This window comes from Bufo bufo, chromosome 2 (assembly GCF_905171765.1).
Source record: "Bufo bufo chromosome 2, aBufBuf1.1, whole genome shotgun sequence".
NCBI lineage: Eukaryota > Metazoa > Chordata > Amphibia > Anura > Bufonidae > Bufo > Bufo bufo.
In genome coordinates, this window is record NC_053390.1 from 523003296 (window position 1) to 523019588 (window position 16293).

General features: G+C 39.1%; 1 protein-coding gene across 2 annotated transcripts in view; it reads right to left on the reverse strand.

Moving 5' to 3' along the window:
- ANTXR2 (ANTXR cell adhesion molecule 2) overlaps positions 1–16293 on the reverse strand; it is a 320264-nt gene that overhangs the window by 231837 nt on the left and 72134 nt on the right. For both annotated transcript variants that reach the window (XM_040417929.1, XM_040417928.1), the window contains exon 5: positions 6143–6224. In XM_040417929.1, coding sequence (XP_040273863.1) covers positions 6143–6224 — 82 coding nt within the window. The remainder of the gene's footprint in view (positions 1–6142; positions 6225–16293) is intronic.

Genomic DNA, 16293 nt, shown 5'->3' on the forward strand with positions numbered 1-16293 from the left:
TACCTATTGCCATGGGAGCCACAGACCCATACTGCTGAGGAAGATCAGCTGTAATATACTGGTTTTCTATGAGTTGCTACAGATAATAAATGGTTGAATTTTTCTGGACCTTACTGGATCTTTAACTTAATAAAGTATGTCTTCTCACTACAAAATTGTGTGCTGTGGTGCCTTCCTCTGAGACTGTTTGGCTGGACAAGCCCTCTACAAGGCACTTTCATACACTAGGAGTGCAGGTGACATTTCGTAGACTATAGCAGCGTAAAAACAAACAAATTTAACTCTTCCCTTTTAATGGACATTTATAAATCTCCATCATCATCATTCCCTAATCACCGGCGAATTTAATTATTTTAAGTTTCCATGTCTATTTTTCAAATAGTCGTCAGGGGAAAGACATCCCTTGGCACAAGGAACCAGCCTAAAAAATTCCATCAGTATTGTAGAGGAATCTTCAATATTTATTTTGCAGATGATTATAGCGAGTTTCGGGAAATGATGTCCCCTTCATCAGGTAAAAAATAGATTCAAGCTGTTTCCATGTTTCCAACTATTTTCCTGGGCCCTATTCCAGTCACACACCACAGCCATCACTTGTTGCCCACATTATCAATATCCTGGAACAAAAGGAGTTCCAGCTCAAGGTTCAGAATTTTTAATGAACATTTTCTAAATGAAGATGTTCTTAATGAACAATTGCAATATATCCGCAAGTCTAGCTGATAGTGGTACTCACTAAATGGTTAGTGTATGGCATACTGTCAGGTTTCTGCATGCAGAAAGTCATATCCGTTGTTTATACTTTCTCTCTTTTTATGACCCACTCCTGGCTTTGGCTTCCATAACTGCATCAGGAAACCAGACCATGTAGTCATACCTTTATAGGGAATCGATGATTATATTCTTTTACTGATACTTCACATATACCGCATGTTTCTAAAATCTGAACTCTAAGACCATTTTTGAATTTTTCAGAAATTTCTATTAGTAAACAGGAATTTTAGAAGATATTTCCAAAACACAGTTACCAAAGATCAGCTTAAAGCATGTTTTAGGGTACAGCCACACGATTGGGTTCTTGATAATCTTTTGGAAACCAAAATGAGAAGTATATAATGAAAAAGGAAAGACATATATTACTTCTCCTCTTGTTTGAATTCACTCTTGGTTTTGGCTTCCAAAACTACATCATGAAACCAGAACGTGTGGCCATACTGTAACTTTGAGCACCACTGTTTAGCTTTATATCTTTATAAATACATTAGATACCGTATATGGTCCTGAGTTAAGGCCTAAATTATAATCCAAATAGCTAAGTGGCAACCACCCTAGGCACGGTTTTAAAACTTTCGAAGAGTTGTCACATTGAGGTTGCTTTTCCTTCAGGAGGAATCTCTGGTTTTCCTGATACAAGCTAATTTGTATTTTTAACACAAATCATTGCCTGAAAATAAGTCTTAATATACTCACTGGGTCTCTTCAATGAGAGCCAGTATCCCCTTCAGCTGTGTATGAGGCATCTCACCCAGCCAATCTGATACTGATAAAGAACCGTGAAACAGCTGTCTAAAGATGGGTTGCTCGTCCTTTGGTTTCGCTGAAAAGTTAATTTTCGTATGAGCACAGAAGTAAAATGTTAGACTACACAGAAATTGCCTAGCTGGACTGGGTTCTACACAATACAGAGAATCATAAAGATATAATTTAATTTGAGGAACTGCAAAATTAACTTATTTATCTGCAGCTCGAATACAAGTTAATGGGCATGCACTGCAAGCACACATAATGCAATACCAAGCACACATAAGAACGTAACACTCACCGGACACTCTCATCTCTTCAAACAGCTGATAAGTGGTGGTGCTGGATGTCAGAACCCCATCAATCAGATATTGATGACCTATCCTGAGAAAACCTTTAAAGCGGTTTTTCCGAGATTTTGATACTGATGATAAGTCATCAGTATCAAAATCCCAGAAAACCCTTTTAAAAACACTTTAAGATGGGCTGACTCTGCATTTTGCAGTGTTTCCTGGATGTCATAAGAAATAAAAAATAAAAAATTAATTCTGGACCTTGCCAAACAATGAATATTTAAAAATGGATCCTTCTTTAAAGAGGCCCATCACCACTCCTGGCACTTCCACATTAAATAACAACTCTGTGTTCTTCAGTTCCTATTGCTCCTACTAGAAGTTTATGAATGAATAGGCAAATGAGTGTTATCAGTTGGGGACATGGCATTAAATAGTTTAAAGGGGCACTGACAGGCCCAATAAGCATATTTCGGTATATATATGACAGTGCAGGTCTTATAAAGTGTATTAGAATCATCTAAGTATCCCCCCTGTCCACCTTATAAATACAGTAATCTGAAGTTTTATAACCTGCTTGAATCGTGTTCAATCTGCCCAAGGGGCGGCGTTTCATCTCCACTTGCGCCCAGCCATCCTCGCCCCAACTGCCGTTTGAAGCGCCGCCCAGCTCATCAATATTCACTTCGCTCGGCGGCTACTCTGAAGCACTGCTCTGAACTGTGCCCGACGCATGCGCATAAAGCAGAGGCTGCATCGGCCTCTGAGAATCAGACTGCGCGCAGGCGCGATGCGATCCCGGCCAGTGAGGGTGTCGGGCGCATGCGCTGAAGATAGCCGGGGACACTAGTAGCCGCCCAGCGAAGTGAATATTGATGAGCTGGGCGGCGCTTCAAATGGCACTTGGGAGCGGCTGGCTGGGCGCAAGTGGAGATGAAACGTCGCCCCTTGGGCAGATTGAACACGATTCTATCAGGTTATAAAACTTCATTTTACTGTATTTATAAGGTGGACAGGGGGGATACTTAGATGATTCTAATACACTTTATAAGACCTGCACTGTCATATATATACCTAAATATGCTTTTTGGGCCTGTCAGTGTCCCTTTAAAGCCTCATGAAGACGTCCGTGGAACACGGTCGGTGAGCTACTGCACTGGCATTGCAGGAGCGCACGGCGTCATAGCAACCAATGACGCCGTGCGCTCCTGCAATGCTAGTTTGGTATCTCACCGACCGTGTTCCACGGACGTCTGCATGAGGCTTAACACTGTGCAGGGTCACACATTCAACTGGTAACACCCAGTTGGCAAATCCTTCATTAACCTTTACAGCACCAAAATATTCCACAACACTTTACAGACATTACTATCTCTTGGTGTCCCCAATGGAGCTCATAATCTAAATTCAGTATGTCTTTGGAGTATGGGAGGAAACCCATGCAAACATTGAGAGAACATACAAACTGTACACAAATGGTTTCCTTGGTCAGATTCAAACCTAGAACCCCAGCTGCCCCAGTAAGCATAACAGTGGAGTGACACAACAAAGTTATATGAAAAGAAGCTACAAAGTTGTTATAGCATGGGGAATGTCAGGGGAGGTGACAGGTCCTCTTTAAGTTTCAAATATAGGACAATAAAAAAATGATAATCCAAAAATTCTCCAGGTGAGTGTTTCCCAAGGAACCCTTAGCAGAAAAGACTTTAGGAGTCAGAACATTTCATAGATCTAGAATATATTGAAAAAATAGAAGGATACCAAGGGAGTAGTTATAGTGAAATCAGGGGAAACTGCTGTTTCGGAGCCTGAACTCAGAAGGAGCCCCCTGGGGCCACACATCTTTATCTAGGAGGTCGTACTGTAGCTCACACAGCAAACATCAGGCAGAAAGTGATAACGTTAAAACTATGGTTGGAAAACTGCATTTCATAAGCTGTGAGTGCCAAACTAAATATGGGAGACAAACTCTCACAGCAACTCAGCTGATGCAAAAAGCAACAGTATATTATTTCCAGAACAAAGGAGCAATTGGGGTATGTAATCTACTCTCAACTGATGAGCCTCAATATTCTGGCCCACCAGACTATTCAACAGGAACAAGAACAATAAGGTTTTTGTTGCTACTATACTAAAAGTACAATGTACGTGTAAATCAAATTACTATTATTGTAGATCATGCACATTGATAGAAAAAAAATTATACAATAATATATACAGTCAAAACACATTATTATGACCACTTCCTACTTTCAACATAGGCAGTGTGTACATAGCTCATGACATATCGTGAGCAGGATTGGTGGGTACATAAGATGTGCCATATGCTGTCTTCACACATATCCCTCATTGATGTAATGGGTAAAAGGGTTGATTTATAAGAGTTGCAATAAGGTATGATTAATGGCTTTCAGGCCAAGGGTGGCAGCATTTCTGAAAGTGTATTGTGAGTGGACAAATGGTATCATTGTGAATAAGCATCATGGAACCTTCAGAGAAAGACATGTCATTGATGTGAGAGGGGAACGTCGCCTACGAATGTGCATGAGGGTGGACTGACAGTAGAACAGCTTATCGCTAAAATGAACGAGGGCGCTATGAGCAAACCCTGCCACATATGGGGCTCTTAAGCAGATGAATGGTCACTGCACCCCTTTTAATAAAGTTACATCAGCAGAAAAGACTTCAACTTTCATAGCAGTATTGGAATTTTACCTCTGCTCATTGGCAAAAGGATGCCTTTTCCGATGAGTCACATTTTCTGCTTCATCAAATGGATGGATGATGTTTCAGTAGAGGAACATCAGAGAACACATACCCTGCAACTATTGCTGGAAGAACACAAGCTGGTTGTGGCAGTGTTGTGGTCTAGCCAATATTTTTTAATGCTATTCTCTGGGCCCACTTATCCACATGGAAGGCACTCTTAACCAATTTTGGTATGTACCCATCCTTGCAGATTGCATACACCCATACATGCTGATTTTCTTCCCTGGAGCAGATGGGATCTTTAACCAAAACAATGCGACATGTCGCATTCTAGAAATATCCGACATCCAAGTAGTATCCTGGCCCCCTTATTTCTCAGGCTTGGACCCAATTGAGTACCTGTGGGACCACCTTGATTGTCTTGTTCACTCTATGGATCCTCCCTCAAGCACCCTCCAGCAGCTTTGAGATGCACTGGAGTAAACATGGCTCCAGATACCAGTGACAACCTACCAGGACCTTACTGGGTCACTCCTGTCTAGCTGCGATCCATGCTGCACACGGCAGTTACTCTATATATTAGTAGGTGGTCATAATAATAATATACGCAATTGTGTAACATAGGATAACATAAGAGAAAATAGCTATGAAAGCATATGCAGAAATTAATCATGAGTCAAACACAATGCTTTTGTGCAACTCAGCTTCACTGAAGTTACTGGGATTCCACTGCAATGCTACACACAACCTGCAGACATGTGTGGCACTGTGTTTAGAAGAAAGCAGACATTTTTCTTACTCCTAAATAACACCAAGTTTTGGGAATTACATGGTGCCTATTGTTTTGCTATTTCAGTCAAGTGATCATAAGTCAACCACATCACCCATCGATCACTGTTGCCATATACTGTACGTTTATATGTTGTTTGAGAAAAGTGTCACTCTGAGAAATACCAGTCAAGGCCCTGTTTCTGGTGAAATAAAAAAAAAAAAACTTTCACATCATTTCTTACAATGATGCAAAAATCTAAAACTGCAGTACTTGAGCCATTGCCTATGTTAACATTCACAGTATCACGGTGAGACCACACATCTGTTTCTTCATTTCCTTCCAGTGATAATCAGGACCACTGTAGCCAACAGCAAATGCCTTGACCACAACTTTGACAGCCAAAATGGCAAGCTCACACATGGCATATACGCTGCGGATTTTCTGTATTAGATTACAATACCGGCAAGTTTGCTAAAATTTTAGAAAGCAAATCTACAATAGAATCTGCACATAAGGTGACTGAAAAGTGTAGATTTAAATTCCGCAGCGCATCAATTTACGCTGTCGGTTTCTGACACAGATTTTATCCCTTTGCAATGCAGAGAGTGCAATCTGTGCCAAACCCACAGTATATACACTATGAATAAAACTTAAACTAAAATGCTACTGGAGAATTCCACCATATACGGTACTCTGCAGACTTCTCCCATGTACCCATAATGATGAAAAACAGCTGTAATTTAGAGAAAGGATTAATAATCTTATTAGACATATACACATTATTAGGAATGGTGAAATATGATTTGATTTACATAGAAACAAGGCAAAATACTTATTTTCCACTTACTTGCATGAAGCCTTCATGCATGTATGTTTCACCAGCTGGCTTAACTTGACTCAAATCTTTAAGTCCTTTATCAATTTTGGCTCTGTAAAAAGACAAAATTATGTTACATTTTATGTGAACACATACTTAAAGGAGCTGGGGGGGTGTTTGGCAAATCCCCCCCCCATTTGGCCAGACCTGAAAAATTACGATTATTTACCTGCTTCCTGGCGCCGGCTCTCCACTCCTTCTCCTCCAAGCCCGCAATGCTCCACTGGGCCCTCTTTGATGTCAACATCCGCCGCAGCCAGTTATTACCTCTGGCAATGTCAAAATGGATGTTGACATTGAGGGAGTCCAGCGGAGCATCACAGACCTGGAGCAGAAGGGGCATGGAATCGAAACAGTGATGCAGGTAAGCAATCCTATTTTTACAGATCTGGTCAAATGTGGAGAGGGATTTGCCAAATTCTTGCAAATTTGCCGATTCTTGCAAAACCCCTTTAAAGTCAATCACTGTTCTCCTCCTACTGGACAAATGGTGCATTTTATGTATCATCTGGCCAATCCTCTTTATTAGCACCAATGAGAAAACATAGCATTATCTTTTTCTCTTATTTCAGGTAACTGATGTATACAGAAAAACAAAGGCTCAAAATATGGTTTGTGTGAATACCCCCAAATTAGTGGAAACATTACACATTGTACTCAAGCCATGGACACATAACTTCCTCTTAATACCACCTTCCAAAACATACAGGAAATGGAACAAATTGTTCCTATTGTCTCCTGTCATGCACAAGTTCTCCATTACAAGATCCTATCCCAATGGAACTACATTACATGTTTCCTCAAGTATCACAATTGTGCTGACGTTGTTTGTTGACTCCTGGCACCATGTTGCATATTTGGTAAAGTTGTTCTTCCCCTCTCTAGAAGGAGGTTGTTACCTTTTAAAGTTCACTTGTCATTCTTGTATTAACTCCCAAGGTTGACAATGTTCCTGGGAGTCTTATCCAAAATTACCAATGGCCTCCTTTATCAATTTCATTCTTGCGCTAGGCAAATTATTCCCAGATTATGGAGTTCTACCACTCTTCTACCCTGCACACAATGGGTAGAGGTTTTAAATCATTCAATGAAAATGGAGGAACTTAGAGCCACTGAGGAGGGTTGTTGTTCTGCCTTTTATGCAGCATGGTTATCTCTGCCTCAATTCCATTCCTCTGTTTGTAGACTGTTTCTGCCACAAGGGAACTAAATAGGTCTTTGAGTAATACCAGGTGACTTTACCCTTTGCCCTTCCACCCTTGTTTTACTTCTTCCCTTTTTTGTGAATGTTTGCTTAGTATTTTTGTTTCTTTTTGTGGACTTGTTTTGATGTTTTATTAAAGTTGGAAATTGGGTCTACTCTGCTTTTTGTTTGGGTTACGTCTAATACTCCATGCCTAGAGTTTATTCTCTTTAACGTCAATTTCCTGTTGTCCTCGCTACTGGGTTGAAATGGCAACTTTCCATAAAATGTATTGAACCCTAAAAACATACAGGGGAACCTTTTAACATACTTATCAAAGTTTTCATTCCAATTTGTGCAGTATGCAATATTTTTATGCAAGCCTCAAATGTGGCTGACATTTTCTGTCTCTCAACACTTTTCAAAAAGTGAATGGGGCTTAATGAAAAGGGATGTGGCCACTGCAGGTTAGAGAAATTTATCTTTTTTTTTTCCAGAACCTGGCATACATTGTACTACAAATCTACACCAACTCATAGCTGCCATAGTTTTCATCTTCATGCTTACAGGCTGGCAAAAGAAGTGACACATTTATTAACAGACATGTGCTTTTAAAATAAATTTGTCACATCTCATTCCCGCACACATCATGTTGAGGCCTTCATTTTATAAATCTCACCCATAATTTGCTATAGAGTAATGTTGTGAAGCAGCAGCTCAAAAGTCACATATCGCTCTCAGGCTTGTTGATAGCTTCAAATTGACAGCATTGTAAACCAAGGAGAATGACTGTGCGGAGTGTAGACACATTCACAGTCAGTATTTGGTCAGTACTTTTCATCAGTATTTGTAAGCCAAAACCAGGAGTGGTTACAAAACACAGAACAGATGCAAATCTTTTCATTCTAATTTTTCTCTGTAGATTCCACTCCTTACAAATACTGAGCAAATACTGATTGTGTAAAAGGGGCCCTAGGGTGCCTTTACACGTTGGGGATTTTGTTGCAAAATATTCTGCAACTAAAAATCAGTTCTAGTCATTTCAATGGTGTAGTAAGCACATGGATTTTTGCCAGCCCTATTCACTTAATGGGACTAATTTTCAGTCGTAGAAAATTCTACTACAAAATCTGCAGCGTGTGAAGGCACACCTATTCTGAGAGTAAATAAACATAGGTTTTTACTGTAGCATGATGGAGGGAGTTAGCTCCACATATAGAAGTTAGCTTCACGACGTTAAGTGTGTTCTACTTCATGCAAATCTATCCAGCAGCATATGTTACTAAATGAGTCAGTCATTCTTCAGCTGTACAAGGAGGAATCAACATCCAAGAACCAAGACCGGCACATTTTTTCACCTAATCTTTCTCTAGCTTTAAGACTGCTATCATGATTTGCACAATGTCACAGGCACTTGTCAGCAGGAATAAAATAGCACTGCTAGAAATTGTTACTAGGGTCAGCAGAAAACTCTAAGCAGCAGACACGGCACAGTTTGACTGGCAATAAGGTAATCATATAATTGGCCCTGAAATATCACAGCATCAATGGAACATGGCACCGAGATCAGAACAGCATTACTGTCACAACACAGTGGGTTAAAGAGGACATACAGTATCATCAGGAGCGGCATATGTGTTTTAGTTGAAAGATCGGGAACATTTGCACAAAAAGGAAATATATATATATATATATATATATATATATATAGTCATTTATCAAACTGGTGTAAAGTAGAACTGGCTTAGTTGATATGGGCAACTAAGCCAGTTCTACTTGACACCAGTTTGATAAATGATCCCAATAATTCCTTTTTTTGTCTACATGTTTCATGAACAAGCCTCTTCATCAGGCACCAATAACAATTGAAAGATTATTAGTCCCACAATGCATAATACACTTTTTCTAACTATATTACATGTCACTAACAAAAAATAAAAATAAAATTGGACTGTATAAGATGTGCGTCCTGTATACACATGACTCAACTTTTACCACAGTCTGCACTTCCTGGCTAGGCGATTTCTGACATGCTCAATGGGAGTTTTAGTCAGACCGTAAAATGTATGGTCATGCCTCATTCACAGGTCAGTGTTTGATCAGTGATTTCCATAAGTGATTTTGAGCCAAAACAAGGTGCGGCTCTAAACACAGAACAGGTGCAGATCTTTCCCTTAGACCTTATGTCTGTGGAGGCTCCAAACCTGGTTTTGGCTCACAATCACTGATGGAAATCCCTGACCAAAACACTAACGTGTAAATGAGGCTTTATTCTGAGATTGTATGGCAATGGATAAATGAGCGCTAACATTACCAGTGACACAGCAGCCGAGGCAAACAATCAGTTAATGCAGCAGACAGTGCTTGTTTAGTCAGAGCCATGATATTTCACAACAACTAATAGGATCTTGCTGTAAGGTCTTGTGAGAAGCCACTGAGCATCCCAGGAATCACCTGGATCCTGTGGAGTGTTGGGTCATTTGCATGCTTACACAGGACATATAATGATGTGTATATAGAAAAAAAGGTGTTTTTTTTTTTCAAGTAAAACATCTGTTCCTGGTGATAGTTATTCTTTACAAACCATATTACTGAACTTGGCTCTTATGTCAGCATAATTAAGACAAAATAAGACTGGTACAAATAGTACCTATCTTGGGTGTGTTGTAGGTTTAGGCCCAAGAGAACGCAAGTCTCCTATTTTACAGACATAATGTTTTGTGTAGAGGCCCATTTGAATGATGTTGCCTGATTGTAGCAGATGGACTCAAACATTTTGTTTTTATAAAATCAATCAAAACTGGACTAAGAACCTCACATTTCATGCTATGAGTAAGGTCTAGAGTAGTCCAGAAACTAATGCTGTGCTAGATTTTGCGTTTAACCTCGCACTTCAAATTTAAAAAGTAGAAGTGATGCAATATAAAAATTAAAGTGTCCCTACCAAAACCACCAACAATCTCTACAAGTAGAAGAAAGAAGCACTCACACAGAGTGCAGTCTCTCCTCATTGCAAAAGATGAAATTGAGAAGGCTCATAGCCTTTTTATTGTGCCCAGCTGTGAGCACTTCTTTCACCTCATTTTAACAATCAGACCTCCACCTATAAAAACTTTTGATATGTCACTATGACAGTGCAGGGACATTTCAAATATTCAATGATCATTTAAGGATTTTTTCAAGACTAAACCATTCATAGCCTACCCATGAATGTGGTGAAGCTGCAGTACTAACCACAGCCATAATATGCTTCCATACTTGGCTGACACAGAAGCTAGGCTTCCTGTTGCCACTGAAACCATCGGTACCCCATGATTGAGTGGACAATGGAGTGAGAGAGTGATCGCTCTTCTTCTGTCCAAAAAACTTCCATGCCACTGTCACTACTGACCACAGCATTTAAGAGGTAAACTAATGGGATTGAAGCTACAGTAGCTGCAATCCTAGCAATTGCTGCAGAAGCCTGGCCATAATATACTCCTGATGTTGAGGGCACGACTACCATATCTTATGAAGAGTTGCAGGAAGTCACCCTCACCTCCCCCTCATTGTGGTGAGTAAAGGGGTTGTTGGACACTAAACCTCATTACAATTAAAGTGTTCACATGTAGAAATCTTGCCATGGTATAAAGAAATTAGCCAAACCCATAAAACATGATAATATTATTGTTCCATTGAACATGGATCATAGTAGTAGAGGTACTATGCCATGTCCTTGTCTTTTATCCTTGTAAGAAAAGTTATCTCTGAGGAATATATACTGGGAAATCAACCAGAGATTTAAAGGAAGAGGTATAAAATTATATAAAAAATAATTAGTCACAGTTTAAACCTTATTTTATTTTCTTAAAATACATGTGTGTAGAAAACACAGGGTCCTGGCACACCATTTTTACATACTTTTGTGCACAGATGTTTCTATGTATCAACTGAATTGCTAAATGTCTGGAAAAATATTTGTTGAATCTGCATCAAATTTGCCCGCCAACGTTAGCTTGGATTGATTTGGCAGACAAAGAAATTTGCTGTGTATTAATTAAAGCATGTTATGCAGTGTACATATTTTGTTTTGCACGTTCTTAGAGTGGTATTTTGACATGGTCCTTTTTTTAAATAAAAATGAATGTAAATAATATTTGACCAGAAATTGTGAAAATAAGAAAGAAAAAAAACCACTTTACTTTTGTTCTAATTATTCTTCTTATTAAAAATTCCATTAAATTCAGGGAATGCAGGTTCCACATACATGCTGAGTCCACTCTGCATTTTACCTCTCCTAGTGGAACCTGCATTCTCTGAATTTAATGGAGGCTGGTATGGCACCAGAAGAGGTAGTATTTAGTGTAGGTTCCTGTGCTAAAAAGATCACCTTGTCGTTGGCGGACAGGCACAAATCATTTTTTACAAAATGCATTTGCCAAAAATCTCATGTTTATAACGTAGCATTATCATTAGTACATTTTCTATAGTGAGTATGGCACTATTGTATTTACTTTATTATATGTGTTTACAGAGTGCTGTTGCATTGTTTGTTTTTGCTTTTGTCCTTTCAGCCATGGCAATGTACACCCTCACATTGGGATGTGCTGACTAACCCCCATTTTATTCTTTGCCTTTGCACAACCCCCTTGGTTAGTGCCTGTCATCTATGAGCTCCATGTATTTTGTCCTGCAGTACTTCACAATAAAATGTCTCTTGGTGCATTATTTTTCTATCTGCAGGTAGCAGGGCTCCACAAGTACATAGCAAATCTGCAATACATTCCACTGGTAATCCTTCCAATATATTGGAAAAGCAACCTAATAATTGCTTGTTACAGCCACCTAGGGTGACTTAGAAAAGGTAAAAATAAGTAACAATAGTTTAAAAAATATTAAAAAATATATAAATTAAAATCATCCTCCTTTCTCCATAATTAAAATAAAAATAAACAAAAAAAACTTGCTGCATCCTAAAATACCAGTAATATTAAAATATAAATGCATTTATCCTGTATGCCATAACAAGAAAAAAAATCTAAATAGCTGATTCAAATTTTTTTCGCCGATTCATGTAACAAAAGAGTTGACTGAAAAGTGATCAAAAAGTGATTCACATTCCTAAATGGTATCAATAAAAACTACAGATCACCCTGCAAAAAACTGTCATCCACACAGCTCTGTAGACATAACTATAACAATTATGAAGGTCAGAATATGGCAATGAAAAGAAAAAAGTAATTTTTCCAAGGATATAGAGGAAGAAAGGAAGAAAAAAAATATTTTTCATCAGACCTCAGAACAGATCCCCAAACCTCCTCAGATCCCTAAATCAGAGCCCCAATTCTCATTAGACCTCAGATAAGACCCCCAAGCTCCATCAGACCTCAGATCAGACCCCCAAGATCCTTTAGACCTCAGATCAGAAGCGTTTTTTACCCTCAAGATTTTTCAGACCTCAAATCAGATGCCAGGTTCCATCAGACCTCAGATCAGATCCCAAAGATCCATCAGACCATAGATAAGATCCCCAAGATCTATCAGACCTCAGATAAGACCCTCATCTGACCCCCAAGACCATTGAGACCTCAGATCAGACCCCCAAGCTCCATCAGAACTCAGATAAGACTCCCAAGATCCATCAGACCTTAGATTGGCCCCTATCACACCCCCAAAATCCTTCAGACCTCAGATCAGACCACCAAAATCCATCAGAACTCAGATCAGATCCATAAGATCTATCAGGTCTCAGATCAGACCCCTATCTGACCCCCAAGATCCTTCAGACCTCAGATCAGATGACCAAGATCCAACAGATCCCAATTAAACCTCAGATCAGACATAAAAAATAATATACCTCTCCTGCTCTGGACAGCACTGCCACTCTGCAGACCTAGTGGTCCCTTCTGCAATCACCACAGACTGGTCTTCTTCTGGTCTGCACTGTACTGTAACAATGACATCACAGATCGTCAGGTCATAGTGTGTGCCTACATGCATCCTGACACTGTAGGCAGACAGGACATGTGCAGTGTGGTGCCCAGAAGACCAGGGAGCGATAAGTACAGCAAGTGCTAGCAGGGCTACAGTCACCGCTCCATGCGCCTCCTGCATACTAATGAGTACTTCCATAATGTAAGCACTCAATTACTATTTGCTCCATAAGATGCACTACTATTTTTCCCCATTATTTGGGCAAAAAGGTGTGTCTTGAGATGCAAAAAATATGGTAAATGTGGTATTGTTGTAATTTTACTGAATGAAGCTAACAGTTCAGTTTTACCACACAAGAAATACCGTAGAAATAAAACCCATAAAACTGTGTTATTAGAAAGTCCAACTTGCCCTGCCAAAAAAAAAAAGCCCTCATAAGGCTATGTGAATGGAAAAATAAAAAAGTTATGGCTCACGGAAGGCAGAGAGCAAAAAGTAAAAATGCAAAAATGAAAATATCACAGGGTACTGAAGGCGTTAAGGCTACTTTCACACTAGCGTTCTGCTGTCCACTCGTGAGCTCCGTTTGAAGGGGCTCACGAGCGGAGCAGAACGCTTCCGTCCAGCCCTGATGCAGTCTGAATGGATGCGGATCCGCTCAGACTGCATCAGTCTGGCGGCGTTCAGCCTCCGCTCCGCTCGCCTCCGCACGGCCAGGCGGACAGCTGAACGCTGCTTGCAGCGTTCGGGTGTCCGCCTGGCCGTGCGGAGGCGTGCGGATCCGTCCAGACTTACAATGTAAGTCAATGGGAACGGATCCGCTTGAAGATGACACCATATGGCTCAATCTTCAAGCGGATCCGTCCCCCATTGACTTTACATTGAAAGTCTGAACGGATCCGCTCAGGCTACTTTCGCACTTAGAAATTTTTCTAAGTTATTAATGCAGACGGATCCGTACTGAACGGAGCCTCCGTCTGCATTAATATGATCGGATCCGTTCAGAACGGATCCGATCAAGCGCAAGTGTGAAAGTAGCCTAACTTGGTATAAGTAACTTTTGATTTCAAATATTCAGAATCACTTACGGCTGCCGAACAATTTTTTTTTTTTCAGTAAATCATATCTATGTTGTTTTTAAATGGCTGCCGAGCAATTTCATTTTCAGTAAATCATATATGTGTTGTTTTTAAATGTGTTGCATTTTTAGCAAAAGCAATAGTGCCATAAATTACACCGTATACAGAATCAAATCTTGAACTTGAACCGAACTAAATCTCAAAAGGTTTGATCATTTCTAAAGCAAATGCTTGTTTTTTTAGGAGGATCACATCTTTTATGCATCATTCTAAATGTTGGTAACAAACACCGAACAACATGCCATTATTGTTATCTACTCTCATTACCAGGCAAAATAGCTGCCCATGTAAAAAGACCCCAGCAATCCTACAAAAACAGCTGAACAAGATATTACGTGGCAAGCAGAAAAATAAGAAACATATATTTCCTGGTAGGAGTGGGGGGGGGGGGGGGGTTACAATAAGTGATTTTCACATTTTCAAAAATCATGAAAATAATATGTACAAAATCACTGTTCCATATTAAAAACTACAAAATGTATATACAGATTTTATGATAATACTAGTTTTAGTGTAAAGAAATACCACTTCCTAATTAACCAAAAACAGTCAGGGGAATTCCAATAGAAAATTAGACAAAAATAAAAACAGTAATTGTTCTGCAAATTTACAGTTATAAAATAAAGGCATTATTATCTGAATTTCAAAACTAAGCAGCCTATTATAGCTTCTGAAGAAATATGATGTGTCAGGAAATAAATGTCACGTAAACAGGAGATGAAGATGTCTGAACACAGGAAATGAACAAACGAGGACATAGTGATGCAAAATATATATGCGGTTCCGTTTCATAGTGATGTAAATAATTCTAAAATGGGTATACTGTATTCTGTAATACAGTTGAGAAATATTACAAAGCACGATAATGAGACGAAATACCTTATTGGAGAAGTTACCAAAATCCTTCTTGAGCAATACAATTCATAGATAAAAATTTTTTAGCACATTTTACTTAAAATAGAAGTAACACACATTTTCAGTTTGTCAGTCAAAAGGGGCATAGATTCCCGTGATGAGAACATAGTACTGCCACTTTACAAATCACTAGTCAGACGACACATGGAGTACTGTGTACAGTTCTGGGCTAGTGTGAACAATACAAACATAGCAGAGCTGGAGAGGGTTCATAGAAGGGTAACTAAAGTAATAACTGGAATGGGTGGACTACAGTACCCAGAAGATTATGAAAATTAGGGTTATTCACTTTAGAAAAAAGACGAGTGGGATATCTAGTAACTATGTATAAATACTGTATATCAGGGGTCAGTACAGAGATCTCTCCCATCATCTATTTATCCCCAGGACTGTGACTGTGACGAAGGGACATCCTCTGTGTCTAGAGGAAAGAAGGTTTGTACACAAACATAGAAGAGGATTCTTTACGGTCAGAACTTTTGAGTAAAGAGTCCATCATATAAGGCCTATACAGTTATATGAATAGGAACATTAAGAGAAGACATTTTGGTCTGATTTTGTCTTATTCAAGAGGGTAATATAAGTTCTTAGAATCACTAACTCGAGATTAGACTTGTGTAAAGACTTTTGTTTATAAAAATTAGGAAGGTTTGCATAGTCTGCTCTTGTGTGAGAAGAAATTTAGTTTTAGGTTAGTTTAAATGGATAGAAAGAGACTAATTTTCTTTGGGGTTTTTCTATTAATCAATGTATGAATGGATTTTGATTTTTATATCATCGATTTAAATATGTGTGTCTTATATAACTAAGAGTGTGGTAATTATAGATATATTCATTTTAAGGTTAGAATTAGGGTAGAAATTCCTATGTAATTTCAGAATGTCTCCCAGAGAACAGTGTAAGTTAATGATCTCTTTCCCTGAAGATTTCTTGAATGGAGAAATGTGGACACAGGTGATCATAAACAAACC